The 22,477-nt window shown below is 38.2% G+C and overlaps 2 protein-coding genes across 3 annotated transcripts in view; both read left to right on the forward strand.

Annotated features, from left to right (window-relative positions):
• The first annotated feature begins 247 nt into the window (after window positions 1–247).
• On the forward strand, window positions 248–11,048 carry DTD2 (D-aminoacyl-tRNA deacylase 2). The gene is made up of 3 exons (XM_020876807.2): window positions 248–477; window positions 4,648–4,717; window positions 9,040–11,048. The coding sequence occupies exons 1-3, from the start codon at window positions 367–369 to the stop codon at window positions 9,363–9,365; spliced, it is 507 nt and encodes a 168-aa protein (XP_020732466.1). The 5' UTR covers window positions 248–366; the 3' UTR covers window positions 9,366–11,048.
• HEATR5A (HEAT repeat containing 5A) overlaps window positions 4,646–22,477 on the forward strand; it is a 123,264-nt gene continuing 105,432 nt past the window's right edge. For both annotated transcript variants that reach the window (XM_070478052.1, XM_070478053.1), the window contains exon 1: window positions 4,646–4,717. The gene's annotated coding sequence lies outside the window, so the exon portion shown is untranslated. The remainder of the gene's footprint in view (window positions 4,718–22,477) is intronic.

Genomic DNA, 22,477 nt, shown 5'->3' on the forward strand with positions numbered 1-22,477 from the left:
CTTATGCAGATTTAATTTTTTTCAACGTTTGGAAACTTACGCGTTCTGAGATGAAAAATGTCTCTTAAAAAGGTATGCAGGGAAGAGAACCACTGGGTCCTTAAACTCTTTTAAAAGTGTCCACTGAGCGTCTTCTACTGAGTTGTAGGTTGGGTTGGAAGTAAAGATTGTATAGACAGAGCTTTGAAGCCCGCACATCCGGGCCACAGGAGAGCCAGGCAAAGGCCCCGCCCTCCTGGAGGCGGGGCCACGAGCGACCAGGATGTTCCTCCGTCTCGTCGCGCCCCGCCCCATCCTCCCTGAGCGCTGGGGGCGGCCTGTGCGGCGCGAGGCCGGAACCTGTGGGATATCCACGCAGCTTGAGCCATGGCTGACAGTGGCAGAACGCCTCAGGCCCGGGCCCTCCTGCAGCAGTGCCTGCACGCCCGGCTGCAAGTACGCCCGGCCGAGGGGGACGTCGAGGCCGAATGGGTGGAGGTAACGTTGGCCCCGCAGCTCCGGTTATCCTGTGGCGCGCAGGGGCGGTTCTCACCGCGCTGGCCGGGTGATTCGTACCCCGCGCTCCCTCCGAGCCAGCCGCCTGGCGCCTGGCAGGTGCTATGGTCGGCGCTGGACTCCTGGCCCGTCCTCCCAACGCTGCCGTTAATGCCTGCCTGGCCTCGCCTTTCTCCTCAGTCTTGCATCACCGACCCCGGCCCCTTCTCCCTCGGACTCCCAGAGGAGATTAAGAGGGACCCCAGGAATTTGAGCTTCCTCTCAAACGACCTACCTGAGCTCGGTGGACTTTAGGCCTAGTAGTCTCAGACCTCTTGCTTCAAAAAAGCTAAAAGCCTGTCACTCCCGGCGCCTTGCTCGGGCTGCTGGTGACTTGTGGTGGTCTGGTTCGAGCTTCTAGGGTTGCAAACGCTGAAGATCTGTTTTGACGTGTACTCCAGATCCCGTCGAATTCCGTCTTTTGTTGGGTACAGCTAGGTGTTAGCGCAGAAATGAGATTGCCCATGAAACTTCCTTTCTCAAGAAACTTTTAAAAATTTAACTTATTTCACACTAAGAACAAAGGCCACTACTTTAAAAGTTGCATATATATGGAATTTAGAAAGATGGTAATGATGACCCTAGATGCAAGACAGAGAAAGAGACACAGATGTATAGAACAGACTTTTGGACTCTATGGGAGAAGGCCAGGGTGGGATGATCTGAGAGAACAGCATTGAAACATGTATATTATCAAGTGTGAAACCGATCGCCAGTCCAGGTTGGATGCATGAGACACGTGCTCGGGGCTGGTGCACTGGGATGACCCAGAGGGATGGGATGGGAAGGGAGGTGGGAGGGGGGTTCAGGATGAGGAACACATGTAAATCCATGGCTGATTCATGTCAATGTATGGCAAAAACCACTACAATATTGTAAAGTAATTACTCTCCAACTAATAAAGAAAAAAAAAGGGAAAACAAAGAAATATACCTATCAAAAAAATAAATAAAAGTTGCATTGTTATCAAACGCATTTCCTCCAAAGAATTTTAAACATTTATGCCAAATGTCCTTCGATTTGAATATTTGCCTTTTTAAGACAGCCTGCCCATATGCAAAATTCCATGCAAAAACACAAATGTTCTTTGAGGCCCTGACTTATTTTTGGAGTAAGCTGAAATGAAGGGAGGTCTTCCCTGGTGCCTCAGTGGTAAAGAACTCGCCTGCCAATGCAGGAGACATAAGATTTGCAAATTCGATCCCTGGGTGGAGAAGATCCCCTGGAGGAGGGCATGGCAACCCTCTCCAGTATTCTTGCCTGGAGAATGTCATGGACAGAGAAGCCTGATGGACTGCCGTCCGTGGCGTCTCACAAAGAGTCAGACACCACTGAAGTGACTTAGCAGGACCACTCGCAGAAGGGGAAAAAATTGTAATAATAAGAAATAAAACTTTTAGAGGTACTAAGAAACTTTAATGGATCATTTCATTCACTCATCTGCTGAATTCCATCCCAGATCTAGCACTCTGTAACACAATCCTAGTTATTATTTTAAATACAACACGTAGACCGTATGTGGATGATTATTCTTATATCACAATCTGTTACCCTCTGGTAATTTGGAAATACTGAATATTTATAAGCATAAACATTCCTGTATTTTTGCCCTCCCTTTTTCTTTCTCAAAAATTCATTTCTTGTTTCTTTTGTTATGGTCTTTTAAAAATTTATCTTCCTTACTTTGAAATTTTATTCTTTCTTTTTTGCCAACCTTCTAAAGAGTTGCCTATTTTTATATTTGCTTCAAGGGATTATAAATCCCAAACTATCATTTAGATTTCTTCTGTGCTTCTTTATCTTTTTATATGCTTCATGTCACATCTCCTTATGCAAAATCAAATAGTTTATTGCAGCCCGCCAAACTATCAGTGTGTTTATAAACTTTAAAAGCTATTTTAAAGTTTTCTCTTCCACTTCCACACATGGGTAAATTAGTATAAAGAGTTGACAAGTAATTAGAGAGTAAATTCTTTCCTCTTTCTCAAGCATCCTCCATTCTGTTATTAAAAGTTGTAATTTTTAAAAAGCTGCTTTTTTTTTTTAATTGTCACAAAGATTTGAAGGTTACTTTGCGTATTCTTGGTTTCATTCATTTAGACCTTTGCTCTCACAGTAATGTTTTTCTTCCTGGGAGGCATGAACTTTTTTAACCTAAGTGAGAATTATCTGTACTTCTCTATATATTTGAAATGCTCTGTTTATACCAAAAGAAGCTATAAGGAAAGTGATTCTGTCTTGAAGAGGGGAATTTGTATGTCACAATTTAAGAGCTATTGTTGCGATAAACTAAAAGAAAATACCTTAATGAGGAGTGGTATATGGTGAGTGGTAAGAACAGGTGTTTATTCATGCAAGTAATAAGATACTTAATTCTGATGTTGTTTAGTTATTAAGTCATGTCAGACTCTTGCAACCCCATGGACTGTAACCCACCAGGCCTCTCTGTCCAAGGGATTTTTCGGGCAAGAAGCCTGGAGTGGGTTGCCATTTCCTTCTCCAAGGAATCTTCCCAACCCAGGGATTGAACCGGAGCTTCTGAGCTTTCTCTACTCTGAGCTTCGTGACATAACAGGTGCCCAAATATGAATGTGCTTGGAAAATTTTGCACTGTGCCAAAACAGTCCCAGAAGAGAGGGCTGTGACAGTGGTGCAGGTATCTGTATCATTCCACCTGCCACGTCCTTACTACGGGTGTGCACTGGAGGCACTTGCTTGTTCCAAGAGCACTATTTAACTTTTTTTTTTTTTTTTTGGTGGGAAGGATGAAGCTATTTTATTGAGGAGCTTTGGGAGAGGGTCAAAGGGCTAATAGAACAATGAGATCTGTCTTCCTTCTCCCCAGCTTCACCTTAGTCCTCTGAAAGACAGTCGCACTTGTAGAAGGTTACTTCTTATCCAGATAGATCAGGTGTGAGTGCAGAGCTGTGTTTATATTTATTTAGAAGACTATGTAGATAACACATAGAGCCTATAAGATAAAGTTGAACTAAAATACACTCAACAGAGCCCCTGTCAAGTACAAAACAGTCTATGAAGTGCTGGGAGTTAAGATGTAAAATAAATTGTGTTTCAGTCCTTCAATTTCTTTTCACGTACTTAATAAGCAATTATATAGCTCTTACTATGAACCAGGCACTGTTCTAAGTACTCTACAGATATTAACTCCTTTAATCTTCATAATAGCTCTTGGACTCAAAAGGTTAATCTACAAAATAAAAAATTTAATGATTCACTTTGCAGCAAAATCAAAGTCATTTATCAAGTGTCTTCTTTCCATATAGTCTCTCTCCTACAAGAGCTAAGAAAGAAATGGCCAAGTCATTACATTAAATAAGCTTACATTGCTGATAACAGACAACCTCTTGATGTAGAACTTAATATGAATGCGATTTCCAAGGTTTAATCACTATGTGTATTTAAAGAATTAACAAAAGTAACAAAAAATAATAGGACAGAAATTTCTTGGAGTTTATTGCAATAGAATCAGACCCTTATTTTTATTATCTACAAGTAAATGGATTAGTAAGAATGAAGAATGATGATGTCAAAAGACATGTAAGTCACAATGTTGTTTATACATCAGTCATATCTGATATTATGTGGATTCATTTGATGTTGAATGAATAAGCCTCTGTGAAACTGAATGTTTGTAAATCTGTCAGCTTTACTTGAGGAGAGGAAGTCTAGTTCATAATCCTAATAATTTTGATTAGAAGTTTAAATGTATAACTTGGGGTCTTCACTGCTTTTGGCTGTTTGGTTTTTTTTGTTTAGGTGCCATCAATTTATTTTTTAAAAGTTTGTTGAGCTCACCAGATTTATCTAGTTTTAAAAATCACCCAGGGATCTTACTTCTAGGAATTTACCTTATCAAAATACTTACCTTGACTGTATTTTTAAGTTGATTTTTGAAAGAAGTGATAACTGAGGTGATTGAATATAAAAAAATACTTTATTTTCTCACATATTTAAGCAATCAAGTCTCTTGTAAAAAGTTATTTCTCTTCTGCGTTTAACCTCTTAACCTATAACAGTTGTAAAATTTTATTCATTTTCCTCTGTATCTCTCTATAGAAGTTTCTGATCTGAGTTTATTGTGGTTTCTCATAGGTTCAAAGAGGATTAGTGATCTACGTGTGCTTTTTCAAGGGAGCTGATAAAGAACTTCTTCCCAAAATGGGTATGTGTTTAGTATCATTTGTTTTATAAGAGTGAGAGTGAATAGCAATAGATGAACCAGCAGGGGCAGAGAGTACAATCTTATATTATACAGGTGTGTAAGTTATAAATGACTTAACTCTGTGTACTGTGGTTCACTTTATTTATGTTCCGGTTCCAAAGCTTAATGTAAGCAAGTGTGGTGGAATTCTTTTAAAATATCTGCCGCTTTTCGGATGGCTGATGGACTGGTTTAGAAGAGTGTACAAAAACACACAGAGACAACACAGCGAGATTTAGCCAAGGATACAGAAACTTGTGGAAGCAGGGTGGCCACACAGAGAGAAACAGATGCTGCATTTCTTAATATAGTTTCCTGATCTCTTAGAGGCCCTAACAGGGGCATGTAGGTGACACTATATGCAAGATGTGGTTCAAATCTGTGTAGATCAGGCTTATATCATTATTATGGAAAAATTTACATTCTGTAAATTCTTTGTAGGAAATGCATATAAATATTCTTGAATCAAGTTTGGTGTCATCATAGTCACACCTCCTCTAGGGGCAGAGAAAACAGAGTCAGTGTTCAGGCATCTCTGCAGGCATAATTTCCCTGCCTCCATCTTCCCAGTGTTCTAAATAGTCTATACCACTGCATATATATTATCCAAAGGATATCAATTATCCTTTGATAATTACATAGGTTCAGATATACCAAATCAAACCATATGCTATCTCAAGACAGTACTTGATAGAATAATTTTGTCCCAAAAAAAGCCTGAAATAGTGGAACTGTCCCTAAAGTTGGGGACAGGTTATCTTTCTCTTCATTAGTAAAGGCAATACCCATTAGTTGGATTAATAAGAAGGTAGCTCAGATGGTAAAGAATCTGCCTGCAATGAAGGAAACTCAGGTTCAATCCCTGGATCAGGAAGATGCCCTGGAGAAAGCAATGGCTACCCACTTCAGTATTCTTGCCTGAAATTCCCAAGAACAGAGGACCCTGACGCGATCCAGTCCACGGGATCACAAAGAGTTGGACATGACTAAGTGACTAACACATACACATAAACTGTACAGATGGGTAATTGAAGCAGGCAGAAGTTAATTAACCTAGAAGAGCTTTGAACAGTGGAACTCAAGAGTTAATAGCCCAATGAAGAATGACTTGAACAAAGGGCTAAAGCTTCTAAAGGAGATTTTATGCTGAGACATCAAACATGTTTGACAACTTTGTCAGAAGTTGAAAACTAGACTTGAGAAGGGCCTGTGACAGGTAAGGATGGAAAGCCAGTAACTGTAATAGTTTGAAATTTGAATCTGGAGGATAATAGCTTTAAAGTGTTTAAAGAGAAAATAAAATGAGGTCTATTGTTAAAGAGGATGATTGCAGGGATTTAATGTTTGGATATTGGGCATTCTGTCTGTTTCTGCTTTGAATTAAGGTCTTCTTGACCGTAAAAAGTATATAGTAGAAATCTTCAAAAACAGGAAGGGTATTTTTTTCATGACCTAATGTTGACTTTCTAAAGTTGTTTTTATATATTCTTAAATGGATCCTAATTATAATAAGGCAAAATGAAGCAGCCAAACCACTTTTTGTTATGTAGTAATTAAATCCTGTGTACATCCGTGTATGTCTTTCTGAGTTTACTTTGAATACGTGCATGAGATTGTGGTCAGTTAAAAGTCCACCTTAACTCTTCTAGTGGACAGCCTGTAACACAAAGCTTTTATATATCATGATTCTCAGTAAAGAACTGTGACTCTTAAGAATCACATTCTACTGGTGTGAGTTATAAGCAAAACAAGTCCATCTATTATTGATAGAAGTAGCTTATACTTCCCTCTATTCTAGGAGGCAAAGTAAGCCAGTGTGATGGGATTCTCTTAAACAGCCCACCTCATGCTTATCATATGGATTCAGATCTTTCCAATCAAATCATGTACCTTTTGGGAACATAACAACCAGTTACAGCCATAAAGTCTAAAATAGCATGACTAACGTAGAAATGTGCATAATCTTCCTGAATTCATCTTCAGTATAATTGAACAGAGATTCAGGGGCCCTGTCAAAGCTTTGCTTCCCATATTCATCATTAGATGATACTTGAGTTTCCAAAAAGTGAAAGTGAAGTGAAAGTGAAAGCCACTCAGTTGTGTCTAACTCTTTGCGACACCATGGACTACACTGTCCATGGAATTCTCTAGAGTGGGTAGCCTTTCCCTCCTCCAGGGGATCTTCCTAACAGAGGGATTGAACCTAGGTCTCCCGCATTGCAGGCACATTCTTTACCAGCTGAGCCTCAAGGGAAGCCCCAAGATGCCATTAATTCATCATCTCATTTTAATTCTACTTAACTGACATTTGTATTTGTATTTACTTCTACATGCTGATATTGGTGGCTCAGTGGTGTAAAGAATCTGCCGGCAATGCAGGAGATACAGGTTCAATCCCTGGATTGGGAAGATCCCGTGGAGGAGGGCATGGCAACCAACTCCAGTATTCTTGCATGGAGAATCCATGCTCAGAGAAGCCTGGTGGGCTACAGTCCCTGGGGTCCGAAAAGAGTCAGACGTTGACTTAGCAACTAAACAACAATAACAACTGATATTTGCATTATCAATCATCAATGCATGCATACTTACTTGTGTCTGACTCTTTTCAACTCTGGACAGACTCCTCTGTCTGTGGGATTCTCCAGGCAAGAATACTGGAGTAGGTTGCCATTTCCTCCTCCAGGGGAATCTTCCTGACTGGGGAATTGAACCCCCATCTCCTGTGTCTCCTGCATTGAAGGCAGATTCTTTACTGCTTGAGCCGTAGGGGAAGCCCATGTTTGTATGTCAACAGCACTAATTGAATTCTCAGAGCCAGTAGAGGGAGGTGTATGGAAGTATAATAAATTATATTTACCTTTCTGGCCTGTTATTTCAAAACTGCCTTCTTAGTCTGTCACTGGCCTGAGGCCTGGATAGCTGGGTAGTGATTTCTGTGGAATGAAATGCTCTGGAGAATTACAATTTCCTTAAAAGCAATCAATAAGGACTGCTGGCTATATAGCAAAGTCCTATTTATAATAGAGAAAATAAGAAGTATTTAAAAATAGGTATTAGTTAAATGAAAATTGATAGTGCTTAATGCATAGCTTAGAAATTCATTAGGGTGTTCACCTTGGCAGGTTTTCACCAGGTTAATTCCTTGATTTGTAGAGTAAAAGCCTTATTGAATCCTTGCTGATATTTGCTACAGGCTTTCTAAAATTGAAACCATTGATACCCCACCAGAAACCATAGCTTTTCAAGCCTGATTATTCACAAAGGAATGTGAGGTTTCAGTAGTTCTTTTACCATTTGTGCCCTCTCAGGACTGTTCTTTATAAGCAGAAGTTATTTATACCCTTTGTAGAGGTAGAAAGACCCTGGGTGTTTATATTAGGCATTTCTTTTGCTTATTGTTCTGAAAACTGGCCAGTATTGAAATATAAAAGTTCTCTAAGTTTATATTTTTTTTAGCTCACATAAATATTTATGGTTATGTTGACACTTCTTACTAGCTCTGAGTGCACTTTGATAAATGGCTTAAAAGTAATAGTCCCATATTTTCCTGTATGTATGTGAAGATAATGCCAGTAACTATGCCTTTGGGTTTACTTTTCCAGTTGACAATGAATTTCTTTAATTTTTTTGACAATGAGTTTCTGATAATTCTACCTTTCACCTTGATCCTTCTCCCACTGGTGATGTTTGTATTGATGAAATGATTAGTCTATGTTAATAATGCCTTTGAGGTTATAAAACTCCAAAATCAGCTAGTTTGTAACAGAATTGAACCTGGAATCTTTGTTTCAGCTTAGAACTCTAGGCAACTAAGTTTAAAATAATAAATGCACTAAGGTTTTTATTTAATATTCTTTGTTATAAAGCATAATATGTGTGTGGAGGATCTGTCATGGTCTTTTCCAGTAGGATTTGCTTTAAGATTAAAAAAAGGAACAAAAAGGCAAAATCTTCTCATATATCCCTCAGGGAAGCAATATTTTTAAGTTCTGGTATATGGTTAATTCTGTAGTCTTTCCTGGATGATTTTATTGCAGGAAGATCCTAACTGCCAAGTCAGATTTAAAACATTATGCCATTTTCTGCTTGAAATCTTCCTTGTTTTTCATGCTTAGATCATTTAGCTTACTGAAGCCATTTTTGAAATCTAAATAGAGACTTTGGGTTAAAAGCATGAGCTGACAAACTGGATTTTCAACATGAAATTTGCTGAGTAGAAAATTGTTGTTTTTTTTCATGCTTGTTTTTTACTTTAAAATGTTTTCCCTTTCTTCCTCACCCAGTTAATACACTGTTAAATGTGAAATTAAGTGAAACAGAAAATGGCAAGCACGTCTCTATATTGGATCTACCTGGCAACATTCTTATCATCCCTCAAGCCACCCTTGGGGGTAGAGTAAAAGGAAGAAGCATGCAGTATCACTGTAACTCTGGAAAAGAAGAGGGATTAGAACTTTATTCCCAATTTGTGAATCTCTGTAAAAAAGAATTAGCTGCTAATAGCAAGTGTGCTGAAGCTGGGGTTGTCGTGAAACACGGTACTTACGGCAATAGGCAGGTATTAAAACTCGACACCAATGGACCGTACACACACCTAATTGAGTTTTAAACGTTTTGACAGCCATAATTAGATTCCAAAGCCCCTTCTTCTTGAGTACACTAATCTGCAGCATTTTTAGATAAGAAAATCCTGGGTTCCATCCACAACTCTGCAGCCTCCTAATTGGGTGACCTTGCCAGTCACCTAAACTGTGGATCTCAGTCACCTTCCATCCCACTTTCCCCTACACTGACACTCAGAAATTTGAAAAATCCTTCTCTTCGCTTTATGGTCATTGGTAAGAACATGGAAATGTTCCTAGAGAGTTGTATTTAAGCTTTTTGCAGTGAAGCATTTTGTATGATCAAGAAAAATATATTTCTTATGCCCTCAAATATATGTGGTATGTAATAAAAATCACTATTTGTGTTAAAACTAGGTAAAACCCAGTACAAACAAATTATAATTTTGTCAAATTTGTTTTAATATTTCAGATTTCCATATTTTGAATAAATGAATATGCAGTTTACTATTCTTCTAATACTATCTATGAAAATGCAGAAATGTTATTGTGCATTTTAATATTACTTTCCAAGAATATCCAAGTGCTTTAAATTATTTTAAGAATCTTTAGTTGATATAGGAACAGGGGGTGGGGGACTAAAAGTTGTTTTTGTTTAATATTCTTGGTTAATATTCTGTTTCTCAGTTTTTTACCAAAACAGTGTGTGTCATATTGTTTGTCTTTGGTTTTTAAAAGTTACTGTTTAATTAAATTAGTGTTCATAAATTTTTTAGGAAGTTCTTTTCTTGTTGATTTAGATTGCTATATAATAGGAATAAAAAGGGAAGCTTTCTACTGGAATTACTTGAAAACAAGTTGATTTGTTTATTTCCGTTTTATTGACTTAGTGATTTGGACCCAGTGTCATTTTTTCTTTTAGTGTATTTTTGTGTCCACCCCCCTCAAAATGCATATGTTGAAGTCTCCCAAGTGATGGTATTTGCAGATGGGGCCTTTGGAAGGTAATCAGGGTTAACACATCATGGGAATGGATGCCCTCATGATGGGATTAGTGTCCTCATAAGAAGAAACACCAGAGAATTTACTCACCCTTTCTCTTCCGGCCATGTGAAGATGAGGTGAGAAGGGGGCCTTTTACAAACCAGGAAGAGAACCTTTACCAGAAACTGACCATGCTGGTGCCCCTGATCTTGAACTTCTAGCCTGCAGAGCTATAAGAAAATAAATTTCTGTTGTTTAAGCCACCGTAAGTATATGGTATTTTGTTCTAACAGCCCAAGCTAAGACAGTGATATAAATAGCCAGTAAGGTAGGCTTTTCAAAGCCAAGAGAGGAAAATCTGTAAGAAGCTGAAAGAACAAATGAATCAATAAAAGGTATTATTCATTTTTTGCAAACTCCTTTGACTTGAATTAGATATTTTAAAGAGAGAAAATGAAATAGAGTTTCTAATTATCAAAAGATGAAAAATTGAGTTGAATAAATATCTTAAGTAGCTGTTGAAAATTCTTTGTGTCTTATACAATTTCTTTAGGATTGGGTTCCTTAGATTCTTAAAGTGTCTTAAGAAAAAAGTCCTATTTTCTCTGTACCCTTCCTGTACTATTCTATTTTGGAACTTGAGGATCAATAATTGGCTTGGTAGTGAGCTCATTGTTCTGAACTTTTGGTTTATTGATTCACAATACACTTATTGAAATGTAATAAACTATTCATAAACGTGCAAACTCCAATTTTCTCAGAGTTTCTCCAAAGAAGTGTATGTCTTTCAAAAAGATTATGTGTTACCTATTTTAAATCATTTTGATGTGTGTGGGTGAAATGCTGACTCACAGCCCTAGACTGCTATTTTATAGTTCAGGCAATTCTCCTTTAAAAAAAAATTTGCTTGAGGTACTTGTGGAGAATAGCAATTTCAACTACATGAAAGGTTATTAAGCAGAAGATGACACCCACGTTTGTTTCATTTCCCAGGAGGCTAGAACAAGAGGGAAAAAGCAAGAGAAATAGTAGATTTGAAAATAACTGTACTATGTCTTTCTATAGCTCTCCTGGCCCAAGATGCTCCAAGAACCTTCAACAGATACCTAGTTTTATCTTCACAATATATAATGAGGACAGTGCTCTGGAAAGTAAGAAAATGCTGGAATAACTTTCCCAAGATCATACATTAGGGAGCAATAATTTCCATCTCCCTGACTTTTCTTGTAGTGAGAGTTAAAATTGATCTTTATAAAGGTTTAGCATCTCCCAGTGTGGATCACTTGAGAAAGAACAGCCAATAAGTTGTTTTAGTTACTGAATTAGGTGGCTGGAGGGTTGTACCTAATTTAGGTGTCTTGTGTCTCTTTTTCGAAGATTCTAGAATGTTTAAATTAGAGTATCTTTTCTTTTAACTGAGCTATATAGTTGTTTACAGTGTGTGTTAGTTTCAAGTATACAGCAAAGTGATTCAGTCTGTATATGTGTGTATATATATATATATATATATTTCAGCTTCTTTTCCCTTTATAAATTATTATAAAATATTGAGTATAGTGCCCTGTGCTATGCAGTAGGACCTTGTTTTTTGTCTATTATATATATATAATAGTATATATCTATTAATTCCAAACTCCTAATTTGTCCTTCTTTCCCCTTTCCCTTTTGGTAACCATAAGTTTGTTGTCTGTGTCTCAGTCTGTTAATATTTTGTGAATAAGTTCATTTGTGTCATTTTAAAGATAACATGTAAGTGATATCATATGATATTTATCTTTGCCTGAATTACTTCACGTACAATATCATTTCTAAATACTATTTTATCTGTCCATTTTGAAAACTTCATGTATTCAGTTATATAAAATACTGTGTATAAGGCATAGACTACCAATGAGTATGAATTTATCTTGAATATACTCATACTAGGTAAGGCAAACACTTTTACTTAATACTTAATTAAATACTTAATTTACTTAATAACTTAATACTTAAGTAAATAATTAATTTACTTAATACTTAATTTATTCATTAGCTCAAGTCAGAAGAAGACACGAAATTTGTGAATAATGTATGTATTAGTGATTTATTGACTCCATAATGGAAGACCTGGACTTCCCTGGTGGCTCAAAAAGTAAAGAATCTAACTGCAATGCAGGAGACCCAGGTTCAATCCCTGGTTGGAGAAGATCCCCTAGAGAAGGGAATGGCTAACCACTCCAGTATTCTGGCCTGGAGAATTCCATGGACAGAGGAACCTGGTGGGCTACAGTCCATGGGATTGCAAAGAGTCGGGCATGATTGAGTGACTAACACACACAATGGAAGACCTAAACTTATCAAATGTAAGGATCAAATATATAGAATCCCATGCCACTTGTTTCAGAGGATAAAAACTCACATTGGTGTTAGAATGATGACATGTCAAATTTTTATTATCTGTGGTTAACATTGCAGAGGATCTGATTTGTTAAATTATATTTATTTCTTAAAACTCACATGATAATGAAACCAGTATTTCTAGAAGTACTTTACCTATTAATTTATTGAAATAAGGCTACTTTCTGAAAGGGAAGATCTATTAGAAAACTTAACATTTTCATTCTGAAGCCACACTTTGGTGATGACTCTAAATGTCTGTTTATTTTGATAGTGTCCTAATTATTCTCCTTCCATCCTATTTCTCCTACCTCTAATCCCTTTTTGCAGATGATTTCCAAGGTAATGATTCCAGAAAATTCCTTTCTGTGTAACATTCCACTTTATAACTTTTTTTTTTTTTTGGTCTACAGGACAAAGTCTAAACTTCTGAAGTTGGCATGACAGTTCTCCTTACTCACTAGGAGTGAATGAACTCATGAAGGGAAAAATGTAGAGGACCAAAGTCAGAATCCTGAGAAAACAAAATGAAGGCAACATATGAGAGGCCAGAGAATGGTGTAGAGATCAAAGAGACAGAGAGAACCAGATAATGTATTATTAACACTAGATAGTTTTCAAGATGTAAACAGTGGTAGGGTCAGTGCCAAATACTGGAGAAATATGGGATTAAGCTGTGGAAAAAACTTCTGGGCCTAGCAGTTAGGTGTTTTCAAACTTATGGAAAAGTGATGTAAAATTTGCAAGTTAGTAGGACAGAAAAGGATTCCTAATCTTTCTTTCTTCAGGTACAGTGTTACAAGATTTGCCACTGGACCACCTGAACAGGAATCACCTGGGGAATCTAATATTTTACCAAATGCAGTTTTCTGGGACCATCCCAAATCTGTTGAATTAGAATCTCAGGAGTTAATATCTGTCTAGTCAGCAGTCTTCTCCAGGTGATTATTGTATATACTGGAATCTCAGAACCACTGTTACTTGAATGAAGCCCAGACCTCTAAAGCTGGTATTACAGTTTTATAATCTGGCTTCAGCTTGACTTCTTAACCCTTTTTCCCTCTCCTCCCCAATAGAAATCCTCCAGTATAGCTCTTTTTATACCCTTCTTGGGTCATGCTATTTGATAAGTTGCCTTCTGCTCTCCTCTAAATCCATCATTCAGTATCTGGCTTAAGTTGGTCTCCTCTGTCATTTCTCCTGCCTTTGCCTCCCCAGGCATTATGGTGGTTCCTCTTGACACTTGTTATATGTATTAGGAGACTGAGTACTTCACCTTTCTTTACGTTTATATTGTCCTGACTACAAGAGATAAATAATATTGGACAGAGGTGATACAGCATGAGCACACACAGTTTCTCTTTAAATCTCCCACAGTTCTTCCATAGCACTGTGTTGTCCACGCTCAGTAATTCACAGTGTTACCTGAATTAATATGGAGGCATGTCAGGGGCTAGAATACTCTTGATTTTGGTTCAGTTTTACCAGTATTTCCTACAGATTTCTTTGTCATTAAGGAATAAAGAGGTTGGAATGTGCAGGAACCAAATTTAATACCACCACCCCCTTTCTTTAATACAATAGATAATACCAGAAAAGTTAAAAAGACAAACTAAAACAGATTTTTGAGATTCAACAAAAATGTAGGCATTGCTATTTCTATTTTGTTGCTTTATTATATCAGGGTGTTAAAGAGAAAAACCACATGCCCAAAATGGTGTCACTTGTGCTAAAGCCCATGATACCAAACCTAGATTTAAGATCTAACCTAATTTCAGTTTCAACCTTCACCAGAAATGTGGTCTTTTTATAAGAAAAAGAAAAGTGAAGAATAGCTGACTTAACAATGTTGTGAAATTGTTTCACAATTGTAGCAGTTTATTTCTGCTGTATAGCAAAGTGATTCAATTATACAAGTTATATATACATTTTTATATTCTTTTACATTATGATTTATCATAGGATATGGAATATAATTCTCTGTGCTATACAGTAGGACCTTGTTGTTTATCCATTCTGTATATAATAGCCCACATCTGCTAACCCCAGTCTCTCTCTCTACCTTCCCCCAACCCCCTCCCCCTTGGCAACTACAAGACTGTTTTCTGTGTCCACAAGACTGTTCCTGTTTTGTAGATAGGTTCATTTGTGTCATATATTTAGATTCCATATGTAAGTGATATCATACTGTATCTTTCTCTGTCTGACTTACTAATATCTGGTTGCATATATATTGCTGCAAATGGCATTCTTTCTTTTTTTTTTTTTATTCCTAAATAGTATTCCATTTTGGAGCTAGTGGTGAAGAACCCACCTGCCAGTGCAGGAGATGTAAAATGATGTGGGTTTGATCACTGGGTTGGGAAGATCCTCTGGAGGAGGGCATGGCAAGCCACTCCAGTATTCTTGCCTGGAAAATCCCTTGGACAGAGGAGCCTGGCAGGCTGCAGTCCATAGGGTTGCAAAGAGTTGAACATGACTGAAGCGACTTAACATGCAACACACACAGTATTCCATTGTATGAATGTACCACATCTTTTTCCATTCATCTGTCGATGGACATTTAAGTTGTTTCCATGTCTTGACTATTGTGAACTGTGCTGCTATGAACAAAGGACTGCATGAATCTTTTTGGATTAGAGTTTTGTCTAGATACATGCCCAGGAGTGGAATTGCTGGATCATACAGTAATTCTACTCTAGTTTTCAGAGGAACCTTCATACCATTTTTCATAGTGGCTGAACCAACTTAGATTCCCACCAACAGTGTAGGAGAGTTCTCTCAGAAATGTAGTCTTAATCAATCAGTCTAGAGTTTTCTGATCAATACCAATGTGGTAATCTGCCATGGGCTTCCCTGGTGGTTCAGATAATAAAGCATCTACCTGCAACGCGGGAGACCTGGGTTCAATCCCTGGGTTGGGAAGATCCCCTGGAAAAGGGAATGGCTACCCACTCAAGTATTCTTGCCTGGAGAATCCCATGGACAGAGGACTCTGGCGGGCTACAGTCCATGGAGTCACAAAGAATCAGACATGACTTAGCAGCTAGGCACACACAATCTGCCATATGGGTGCTCTCTATCCTCAAGAAGAGGAAGCCATCTATGTAATAAAACCCTTCAGCCCTTCCCCCTAAAGATGTTTCAGCCTAAAAGTAGTTCTTTCTTTTCTTTTGCTAAGAGCTACCTTGCCCCACCCTTCTTCCTATGAAATGCTTCCATTTTTTACAACCCCTCCTAGCACCCCTCTAGTTGCTCAATAGGATGCTGCCTGATTCATGCATTTCTCAATAAAGTCAATTAGAGTTTCAGCTTCCTTGCCCTGTGGCATGTGGGGTCTTAGCTCCTGGATCAGGGATTGAACTTGTGTCCTCTTCCTTGGCAGGTGGCGGCTTCACCACTGGGCCACCAAGGAAGTGCCAATTTTTAAGAAAATATTTTGAGTCCTTTTTAAAGTAAACCTTTTATGAATCAAATAAATGTCTTTGTATTAAAAAATACTAATTTTGATATGACAAGCTTTAAGACCCTTCTATATTTAATTACAAAGTAAAATGAAAGTTGCTCAGTTGTGTCTGACTCTGCAACCCCATGAACTATATACAGTCCATGGAATTCTCTAGGCCAGAATACTGGACTGGGTAACCTTTCCCTTCTCCAAGGGATCTTCCCAACCCAGGGATCGAACCCAAGTCTCCCACATTGCAGGCAGATTCTTTACCAGCTGAGCCACAAGGGAAGCCTATATTTAATTACAAAATAAAGCAATTCTGTGGAATGCATCACAAATAGTAGGCAACTTCATGATAAATATGATCCTGCTTCTTTTTACTGGACTTTTCCATATGAATGAATTCTTTATCCTGAGTTATCTAGCATTTTTCTCTTAAGAAACTTAATACAATTTGACCTATTACATCAGCTTTTTTTTTCCTGAATGTGAAAAGAATTCATGTAGAGAACGTACCACACCCTCTTTAAGAGTATCTGAGAACCATTAGCTAATAATACTGTTATAAAAAATTGGGGTTGGGAAAGCAGTTGTGGACTTTTTTTATGAGGGGGAGATAATGGAGTCTTTTTAGGGCAGGTCTAACTATACTAGTAAAAATGCCATCCTTGGCTCCAACTTTGAGATATTGTTTACTTAGCTTTGTACTAACATAGATAAACTGAGACACACTTTCTACTCTAGGCATTCTTTTACTTTGCAACCCCAAGGTAAGTCTCTTTAATGAGTAGATATGATCATCACAGTTGCATTTTCTCAGTGCCTATATTATTTTGTATCTTGATTACATTCATATAGTCCTCATGACTTTTATTTCTTTTCATCCTATACATACTTCACCTTTTTCAAGCCAGGTGTTGGAAGTCTTAACATTTTCGTAGATAGCTGCTCTCCATTTGAAAGTTATAATCCTCAGAATGTGCAGGTCAGCAGTGTATCTGAGAGTTATGTGAAATACAGATGGTTCAAGATATGACCCTTAACCTCAAGGAATTTACCATCTAGTAGTGGACATGATAGACACAGAAACATACTGTGTGACCAGTCGTATGTGGACAGTGCTATCTCTGAGCTATAGAATAGCAGCAGAGGGAGAAGATATTTCCAGCTAGAGTGGTGAATCCCTGTGTTAAAACAGGCATGGCAACCTGAGCCACCCCTTGTAGAATGGGTAAAATTTTTATAGGCACAAGTGAAGTGAAAGTCATTCAGTCATGTCTGACTCTTCGCGACCCCATAGAGTATACAGTCCATGGAATTCTCCAGGCCAGGATACTGGAGTGGGTAGCCTTTCTCTTCTCCAGGATAGGCACAAGGGGTGGGGATAATAAGGTGTCACTGAAGGCTTTTTAAAGAGTGACATAATTAAGACAATTGTTTTGCCACTTCATGTAGCTTTTGGGATCTTAGTTCCTGGACCAGCGATCAAACGCACACCCACTGCAGTGGAAGCACAGAGTCTTAACCACTGGACCACCAGGGAAATCCCAAGTCGGTTTTTAAGAGAATAGTCCTGACAGTGGTATATAGGCTTCCTAAGTGGCTCAGTGGTAAAGAATCCACCTGCTATTGCAGGAGACACAGGAGACCCGGGTTGGATCCCTGGGTGGGGAAGCTTCCCTGGAGTAGGAAATGGCAACCCACTTGAGTATTCTTGCCTGGAAAATTCCATGGGCAGAGGAGCCTGGTGGGCTATAGTCCATGGGGTCACAAAGAATCAGACATGACTAAGCACATAGCATGCATGGGTGGGGAACATAAGGATTGCAAGGAGAAGGAAATTTTGTGACAGGAAGACAGGTTTTTAATTTTAATTTTTTTGAGTAGTGCCGACATAAAGGGATTTGGCTTCACTTGGTAGTGCCCATGAACATGGAAATAAACAAAATTGGTGATACTGAAAGGTGTTTTGGAAAAAAATACACTTCAGGACATCTGATTAGTTGTGAGGGAGCTAAAAGGAATCAGAAATCACTTAAGATGAGGAAGATGAGGAAGATGAATTCAGATTTTAATACATTGAGTTTCAGGCACCTAAAGTAAAAATGTCTACTAGATTTGTCACTCAGGGCAGAGATAATACAGAGGCACTCAGTAATATTGGATGATTAAATCTTATCTATTTATAGGGCTTCAATGGTCACTTTTATAAATAAGATTCTTAAATCTGGGCTCCGTCTGCCCTGAGTGACAGACCTTTTAAAGTTTTCACTTTCAAAGTAGTACCATCCACCAGATTCGGTAAAATCTTGTTTATAAAAGTGATCATTGAGACCCTATAAATAGACAAGATTTAATCATCCAATATTACTGAGTGCCTCTCTGGGTAAGTATAAGAGGCCCGCTAAAAAGGAGAAGGCAGTTTCCTTATGTATGTTACAACAGAACGGGTGTGTTAAGAAAGTTAACCGAAAAACCGAGAAAACTAGAGGTGCCAGAAAAGAGGTTAAAATGGTACCACGGAAATTTGGAGATGGGAGAGGTTTCTTCTAGTTTAAGGGACTGCTGGCATTTTAGTATAATTTTGAAGATGAGATCTATGAGAGATGATGCAGAGAACAACAAAGGATTTGAGTTCCAACCAAATTTATAGTAACAGAAGTAAGAGGAAAATTGACAAAGGAAAGAAAGGTTAGACAAATAGGTAGAAAAAGTTGGAGAAGTGGAAACACTAGTTTCCTGGAGTTCAGGTTTCAAGAGTTGGGAAAGTTGGTGCAAACATACAGAAAACTTGAAATTATTACATAGTTAACACCCCCATACCCACCACCTAGATTCTGCAATAGGCATCTTTCTATATTTGCTTTACTGCCTATGTATCCATCTGTCCATTCCAAGAATGAGGTTATTTTGTTTGCAAAGGGTTTTGCTGGTGGCTTAGATGGTAGAGAATCTGCCTGCAATGCGAGAGACCCGGGTTCGATCCCTGGATTGGGAAGATTCTGTGGAGGAGGGCATGGCAACCCGCTCTAGTATTCTTGCTTGGAGAATCCCCAAGGACAGGAGCCTGGCAGGCTATAGACCACGGGGTCCAAGAGAGTCGGACATGACTGAGCAGCTAAGCACACACAAGGGTTTTAATTTATTCCCCTTCTTTTCTCCCCTTTAGCCTCTACTGTTTAGCTTCTCCTCTCAGAGGCCCCGGTTGCATGTGAGCCTGCTGCATATCACTGATAAACCCAGATTCATTATACTTACCTTATAGAAAAGCCTCTACACTCTGTGCCTCTCTGTCTTTAAAGAAATGTCCCAAATGGTGCCCCTAGGAGAAATAACTTTTCCTCCTTTCCAGTTAGGTTAATTAACTGTCCCTGAAAGTCTGCACCTGAGAGAAGAGAAGAGTCTATTTCTAAATGACCCATGATTTGCCAAGTTTTCTAGTAGTTTTTCTGAGAAGGGGGCAACAGAGGATGGGTTGGTTGGGTGGTATCACAGACTCAATGGACATGAGTTTGAGCAAAATCCAGGAAATGGTGAAGGACAGGGAAGCCTGGTGTGCTGCAGTCCATGGGGTCGCAAAGAGTCTGAGCCACTGAATAACTAGTAGTTTACTGAAGTACAGTCTGAGTATCTCCCTAGTCAGAATTACTAGGAAAACTTGTTAAAAATGCAGATTCCCGTATCTCACCTTGGACTTACTGAGTCAATTTCTGAACAAACGCCTGGAAACTGCATCTTAAATCACTTTTCCCTACCTGTGACTCGTAGACAAACTAGCATCTGAGAACTAATGGTATAGCCTTTGTGGTGATATGTCTGAACCAAGACCTGGGAGGCTTCCGTTGGAGTCTCGGCTTTTCCATGGACTCATGTTACACCAGCCGAAGGTAACTCACTCCCTTCAGGACTCATAAGGGAGGGAATTATACTTGACAAATTCTGAAATTCCATTCAGCTCTTACCATTTTGTGGAACTCTGTAAACTGAGTGTTATAAATCAGCAGTTGGTTAAATTTTAATCAAATAAACTGAAAAAAAAAGTTTCAGTTTGTGTTCATTTAAGCTGTAATTGTTTCTTTTAATTCAGCTAGCATGTGTGTTACTCATCAAAATAAGTAAATCCTTCTTGCATCTCATGAGTTTTCATTTGGTTTTGAAAGCTGGGCTTCAGGCTTCTCACTGCGCCCTTTGCCATCTCATAGCTCTCCGTTTCCGTGGAGATTCCAGTTGTTCATAGTCTGCCAGTCCATTTTGAGCTGTTGCTACTCTGCATTCCTTTTACATTGTTGACAATATCCTTTTCTTCTTCTTTCTATAAAAAAGTGACTTATTTTCTCAGGGCTCTGAGTTGGCAGAAATTATTGCAAGTTTTAAAACTGTATTTACCAGTGAAACAGAAAAGTGTCTTATTTTCTTGAGCAATGATTAAATTTTCTGCCCTCGATCACCTTGGTGTTGGGAAGCTTTTATTTTCCCCCATTATAAATCTGGGCCTAATTTTCATTTCAAGGGGATTTCAGAATATTATTTTAAATGTCGTTCAGTGTTCTTGCTATCATCTCATAAATGATAATGATGAGTGCCTGTACCCTCCAAAAAAATTTTTTTTTAAACTCTTCCTTTTTGGTAGCATTGTAAGTTTGTTGTATGCTAAACTTTTCAAAATATTTTATTGATCGATTCTTATTTACTGAAGTCATATGCTCAGAATAAAGTTTATCCAGTATATAACTCACATATTTGTGTTTTTCCTAAAAATATGTGTGAGAGTAATAATATAGTAATTTCTATATTTCATCCTGTCTTTTTCATTTACAAATAGGGGAAAGAAATCACCCAAGTATTTTGGTACTGGGCCACTGCTACTCTCAGTCTGGTTACTATTTTAGATTAGGTAATGAACCAGATACTACCTAGTAAGTGCAAAACAGTAGTAAGCATTATGAGAAGCAGATAAGTACATTGCAAGATGCCTAACATTAAGCTTACAATAGTAATTCATCGTGAATTACATAATAATCAGTAGAAAAAAACGCTGGACTGTTAGCCCTCCTAAAATTTCTTTGTTAGACACACTCAGAATTCAAAAGGCATAGTTTTTTAAATGAGAATTTGTTTAGAAGCAATGGTACATAGTGGATAAAAAGGTAATCATGTTTTCCTCCTTTATAAGTTCCTGTCTTTATGTATTTCAGGAGACAGAGGGATTGGGGCATGAATGTAGATTTGTGTAGTTAGCTACACATACATGGTAGTTAAAGTCACTGAAGTTAATAGCGATGGTTCCTCAAAAATTAAAAATACTACTAACCATATGATCTAGCAATCCTTCTTCTAAATTTACATCCAAAAGAAATGAAAGCAAGGTCCCAAAGAGATATTTTCTCACCATTGTTTATAGCAGTATTTTATTCACAGTAGCCAGAGGTGGAAGCAGCCCATACATTGTTTGAAGACTGGATGAATAAACAAAATGTGGTATACACATACAGTGAAATACTATTCAGCATTAAAAAGAGAGGAAATTCTGTTACATGCTGCAAAACGGATAAACCTTGAAGACATGATGCCAAATGAAACAAGCCAGTCACAGAAAGAAAACTACTGTATGATTCCACTCCTATGAGGTATCTAAAGTAGTAAGAGTCACAGAAACAGAAAGTAGGATAGTGGTTGCCAGGGGCTGGGGGGAGGATAGGTTGTTGCATAAGGAGAGTTGTTTAATAGGATAGAATTTCAGTTGTACAAGATGAAGAGGTTCTAGAAATACAACAATGTGGGTATACTTAAACTATGGAACTACACACTTTTTTAAAAAGTCACCAAAGTGGATGATGTTTTCTAAGACAGTGTGTAGAAAAGATGTCAAGAGATAAACCTTAAGGAAGCCTGTGCACCCTTGGAGCCCCCATCCACAACTAGAGAATCTGTGTGCTGCAACAAAAGATCCCACATGATGCAGTGAAAATACTGCGTGCCAGAACTAAGGCCTGATGCAGCTATATATATATATATATATATATATATATATATATATATATATACACACACACATATAGGTTTCCCAGGTGGCTCAGTGATAAAGAATCTGCCTGCCAGTGCAGGAGATGCAGGTTTGATCCCTGGGTTGGAAACCCACTCCAGTATTCTTGCCTGGAAAATCCCATGGACAGAGGACCCTGGTGGGATATGGTCCATAGGGTTGCAGAGTCGGACACGACTAAGCACAGCATGCAGTGCAGTATGGAGAAGGAAGCAAACAGTAAGAATCTGATTATTTAAGAAACAGGCAGACTAAGAGATGCTGTCAGGAGGCTAGCTAACTCTAACTCACTAGCTAGAGTGAGA

The sequence above is a fragment of the Odocoileus virginianus genome, chromosome 16, assembly GCF_023699985.2.
Source record: "Odocoileus virginianus isolate 20LAN1187 ecotype Illinois chromosome 16, Ovbor_1.2, whole genome shotgun sequence".
Classification (NCBI taxonomy): Eukaryota; Metazoa; Chordata; class Mammalia; order Artiodactyla; family Cervidae; genus Odocoileus; species Odocoileus virginianus.

What these genes read in the sequence shown, in the direction of transcription:
- DTD2 (XM_020876807.2), top strand. Translation starts at nt 367, where the DNA reads ATGGCTGACAGTGGCAGAACGCCTCAGGCCCGGGCCCTCCTGCAGCAG. An exon ending in TCGAGGCCGAATGGGTGGAG is followed by an intron (nt 478 to 4,647) that starts GTAACGTTGGCC and finishes GGTTTCTCATAG; the next exon opens with GTTCAAAGAGGATTAGTGAT. An exon ending in AGAACTTCTTCCCAAAATGG is followed by an intron (nt 4,718 to 9,039) that starts GTATGTGTTTAG and finishes TTCCTCACCCAG; the next exon opens with TTAATACACTGTTAAATGTG.